The 4,500-nt window shown below is 35.2% G+C and overlaps 1 protein-coding gene across 2 annotated transcripts; it reads left to right on the top strand.

Moving 5' to 3' along the window:
- Window positions 1-2,192: 2,192 nt before the first annotated feature.
- On the top strand, window positions 2,193-3,908 carry LOC141281975 (T-cell ecto-ADP-ribosyltransferase 2-like). Of its 2 annotated transcripts, none has more exons than XM_073814137.1 (3): window positions 2,193-2,290; window positions 2,682-2,795; window positions 2,877-3,908. In XM_073814137.1, the coding sequence occupies exons 2-3, from the start codon at window positions 2,739-2,741 to the stop codon at window positions 3,618-3,620; spliced, it is 801 nt and encodes a 266-aa protein (XP_073670238.1). In that variant the 5' UTR covers window positions 2,193-2,290; window positions 2,682-2,738; the 3' UTR covers window positions 3,621-3,908. The 2 variants fall into 2 exon arrangements, with proteins under 2 accessions (XP_073670238.1, XP_073670239.1); XM_073814138.1 differs by having other exon boundaries at window positions 2,216-2,290; window positions 2,720-2,795.
- The last annotated feature ends 592 nt before the right edge of the window (window positions 3,909-4,500 follow it).

The raw sequence follows: 4,500 nt of genomic DNA, 5'->3' as shown, positions 1-4,500 counted from the left end.
TTTCATATTCATCATCATCATCTGAGCTTGGGGATGAAGTTGATGTTGAACTCAGGGGCTGAAAGCTAATATCTTCTTCGTCCGATGGTGGATCAATCGACTGCATGCTTACACTTAGCTCCAAACTGTCTTCATATTGTTCTGTAGTCTGTTCTGGTTGAATATACATGGTAGGCTGTGAAATCAAATGGATTAATGTCAGTAACTGAATATAAAATAGTTATGTTAAATATTTATTTTACACAATTTATTAGTGCGAGTTTTGTGTCTCAAGATGCACACCAGTAATGTTTTATGTAAGGCATGTTTGTTAAAACTAGTTATAAATCATAATTAAACTAAAGTCTAATCCTGGCATAGGCTAATTCATGTCCAGGAACCACGTCTTATAGTATATGTAACCCAGTATACATGTGCATTTTTAAGGATAAAACACATCAAAATATTTAAATAATTGTAATTCACAAACGTTGGTACTTACAGAAAGTTGGGAGCGTATTGGAGGCAGAGCATAATATGTACCAGATGTTGACGTATTTGTATGCTTTCGAGCAGATTCTGGACTTGTGAGCACTAAAAGTTTCAAATGAGCGTCTGAAAACTGTGTGGTCGTAGTTTCTGGACCAGGGTTGTGTTGTTTTACTGGTGTTGACTGTGGAACATCAGCAAAAAAAAGTTCTGCTTCCTCGCAAATAAGCTCCGCTTTATTCTGTGTTGCAAGGGACTCTTGACTTTCATGAGACGGATACTAAGGAGTTAAAGAAACATAATTTAATACGTTTTTAATAATAGGAAGACATTTCTAATAAATAAAAATGGCCACGTTTTGAAGCACATTGACGAAAAGCACGAATAATGAATCGAAACATTAAAAACATGCATACCTCTGCTGCTTGCGGTAAAAACTGAAGGGGCACAGCCGACGCTTTCAGAAAACGACGCCGTCCTTGCTCGTTGTGGTGGAAATCATCCTCACAAAAATGATCGCTGCACACTCTCTTCTCAGTCAGAAAATCTACAGGTGTGTTGATATCCATGTGCAGCGCGAGAAACCACAGCATCAGTCGCTCAGGGTTGCGTGTTGGAAATCTGTGAGAACTCCGGTTGTTACTTTGTAGCGAAAGTAATCTTTTCTTTTTCAATATATTGCCACATCTAGGATACGCACACGTACGAACCATTTCAAACAATAAATTGACAACACAAACAACTTAATTTGTGTCCCTCCACAGCTTACAACTTCTGAACGGTACTTCTCAACAATTGTAAACACTAACGTTAACGGTAACCTTGGACGCGACTACGTAATGCGTATGGTCGTGAACGCGCATCGCCCGGCAAGGCAAGACGCAAAGTTGCCGTTATAAAGTACACATTAATTTTATTTTATTTTCGTAAATGTGGATGTTTTGCTAGATAAGACCCTAATGCCTCAGTTAAGATCGTTTAAAGCCCTTTAAAGCTGCAATTAAACTGCAATTTTAAACTTCAAATCATTGGGGTCCAATCAAGTCCACTATATGGATAAAAATCTTGGAATATTTTTCTCAAAAAACCTAATTTCTTTTCGACTGAAGAAAGAAAGGCATACAGATCTTGGATGACATGGGGGTAAGTACATTATGTGGAAAAATGTTTTATGAAAATGGACTAATCCTTTAAGGCAGTTCTGAAGGCGAAAGGGAGTCAAACACAGTATTAGTATGGTGTTCCTAACAATCCTTAGGATATATTTATATTATTTATTTATTTATAGTTATGCAATTTTTTCTTAATTTCAAAAGATACATTTTTTTTGTTATTTGTTTATGAATTGTCTTGCTCAACAGGGTTTTTACAGTAAACCTGTGAATAGGAATCCAATGTAGGGGTGACTATAAAAAAATGTTATTTTACTTTTTGATATACTTATGAGTTGGCACTGAAGACACTGAAGGCACTTATGATGTAAAGTAAGGATGTAGCTAAAAATCTATTTGTGTCTTGCAAACATTCTGACACAAACAACAACAACAACAAAAAAAACGGTGTTATAAGACTTCTCAGAAATTATAGAGGTAACTGTGAAAAACACGCATTTAATATTCAGATGCCTTTAGGTTTCTTAAGAACTGACGTACAGTCTTGGTATTGGGCAGCTTTGACCCGCCTATTATTTTAAAATAATATAAAACCCAATGAGATTGTTCCTCATTGCCATTCTTTGTTTATCAACAGATGAACTTATATACTGAATCTTTAAAATCAAACCCTGGACTGAAAATCACTTGACGTCTCAACATCTGAAAAGGTTTGTTACTGTAAATGTTTTTGTCTCACAAAGGATACCTGTAAAATTGTAACTTATGTAACAATTACATATTTACAGAATAATGCTAAGTTTAAATTAATGTCTGTGCTTTAAAAAAATTAAAATGTATTAAATGCTTTTTAAACAAGCTGAATGCTATTTGTACATTGGAAACTATAAGAAACTGTGATGTGCACAATTTAGTATTGTGCATAGATTTTAGTTTTAAGATTTTGGATTTGTAACACAACACAAAGGCACATTTTCTCCAGTTTCTCATTGGGGACTTCAGTGATAGCTACTCGCTGCTCTTTGTGCGTGTGTTTATTACTCCTTATATTACTGTACATTGGCAGTTACATCAATTTTACAAATATTTGTGGTCTTTCAGCTTCTTCACTATACTGAATTTCTATTTGTTCATCTGAGGATTCTGAACCAAATTAGGATGTTGACCATTGCAGCTTTTATTCTCATCGTCACCAGTAAAGTTGTCTTAGGACAGGTAAGATTGAATTATAAGTCTATATATTATTGCACAAGCATGATTACTGATGATATGCAATTATTTCTTATTATTTCTCAGGATGACAGATGGGCTGATGAAGAAGAGATATATCAATTGGATATGGCAGTGAAATCAGTTGATGACCAGTATGTAAATTGTACAAAGGAAATGGAAACCCAGGTGGAGGAAGAGTATCTAAAAAATGAAATCAAAGCTGACAAGGTTTTTGGAGAAGAATGGAAAAAGGGGGGGGGGGAATACCTTGAACCACAAGAGAACTTGACAAGAAACAATTTAATTGCAATTTTTGTGTACACTGGTAGTAAAGTATCTGGGCTATTCAATGTAGATGTTTTATTTGGTAAAGAAAAATACCTAAACGATAAATTCACTTGGTATTCACTTCACTTTCTCTTGACACAAGCAATACAGACTCTAAAAATAACGAATTGCACCTTAACATATCGTTGTACCAGAGATAAATTTGATGAGAATGTTCTGAATAAGGAGATTCGTTTTGGCTTTTTTGCATCCTCCTCTCTTGTTCGTAAAGCAAAAGTATTTGGAAATGTATCTTGTTTTAAAATTAATACTTGTTATGGTGCTAATCTGACAAACTATTCCCAAAAGCCTCATGAGCAAGAGATTCTGATTCCCCCGTATGAGAAGTTTAATGTCACTGCTATAAAGAAGGAAAACTGGTGTGAGACTGTATTCGTATTGGAGAGCACTGGAATAGAAAGTAATTTAACGTGTGCAAAGGTACCAAAAAAAGAGAGAAACCAGTATAGAAGGCAAGGCACTGGCTTTCAGTTGTTATAAGAAAGTATTGCTGTTTTTAAAGACTTCAAACTGTTTTCCTCTTTTTCACAGGGATGAATATCTAGTAAATTGAGATGATTTGATTATTATAAAATGAGAAGTGTTTCTAACTATGCAAAATCTTTTAAGGGCAGAAATGCAGGTGATTTAGGTGATTTTTTAAAATATAAAAGCGTGCATCTTTATTCATTCATCTTTGTACTGTGATGCTTTCTGTACTATCTGAAGAATTGATTCTGATGCTTTTGTTGGCTTTTCTTGGTTAAAAATAAACAAATATCATATTGAGAGTTCTGTATTTTCTGAAGACAGATTTGCCATGTGAAGACATCACTAAACTGAAGTATGAGCCTGTGTAAAGGACCTCCATTCACTAGGTGGTGGAATGATACGAAAGGTGAAGCGGTTGCTGTGCCGTTATCAGTAGAATATCGCATAGCTCTCTCTCTCTCTCTATATATATATATACACATACACAGAGAAGACCTTCTATATACTCTTCCAATTTTCTCACAGAGAATAATAAACGAACCTTAGGTATTTACCCTGTCTACAGGGCTGGACTGGGACAAAAAATTGGCTCTGGCATTTTGGCCCAGACCGGCCCACTACATAGGATCACAAATCTTTGTGCAACCTTGACTACCAACTCCATATAATGATTAAGTAGAAAAGTATAAGAGCAGACACATGACATTACAAAAATGTAAGCGCTGTAAAAGGCTTTGCAGGTTTTAAAAATAATAGTGTTAGCCAGGTAGTGCACAATGTTTAAACTAACCATTCTGAACACCTTATGATAACACCAAGACCTGATAAATGTTACAATGAAGTCGCAGTCTTCTCTGAGCCACGAGTCCCATTAAAGTGTGTGCAGAAT

Source organism: Paramisgurnus dabryanus, chromosome 3 (assembly GCF_030506205.2).
Source record: "Paramisgurnus dabryanus chromosome 3, PD_genome_1.1, whole genome shotgun sequence".
NCBI classification, from domain to species: Eukaryota; Metazoa; Chordata; class Actinopteri; order Cypriniformes; family Cobitidae; genus Paramisgurnus; species Paramisgurnus dabryanus.
The sequence above is the reverse complement of the archived record's forward strand: the minus strand, read 5'-3'. Positions and strand labels throughout refer to the sequence as shown.

Excerpts from the sequence above, each read along its gene's own strand:
- LOC141281975 (XM_073814137.1), top strand. The coding sequence starts at position 2,739 with ATGTTGACCATTGCAGCTTTTATTCTCATCGTCACCAGTAAAGTTGTC. Across the intron at positions 2,796-2,876 it reads GTAAAGTTGTCTTAGGACAG|GATGACAGATGGGCTGATGA; the intron begins GTAAGATTGAAT and ends ATTATTTCTCAG.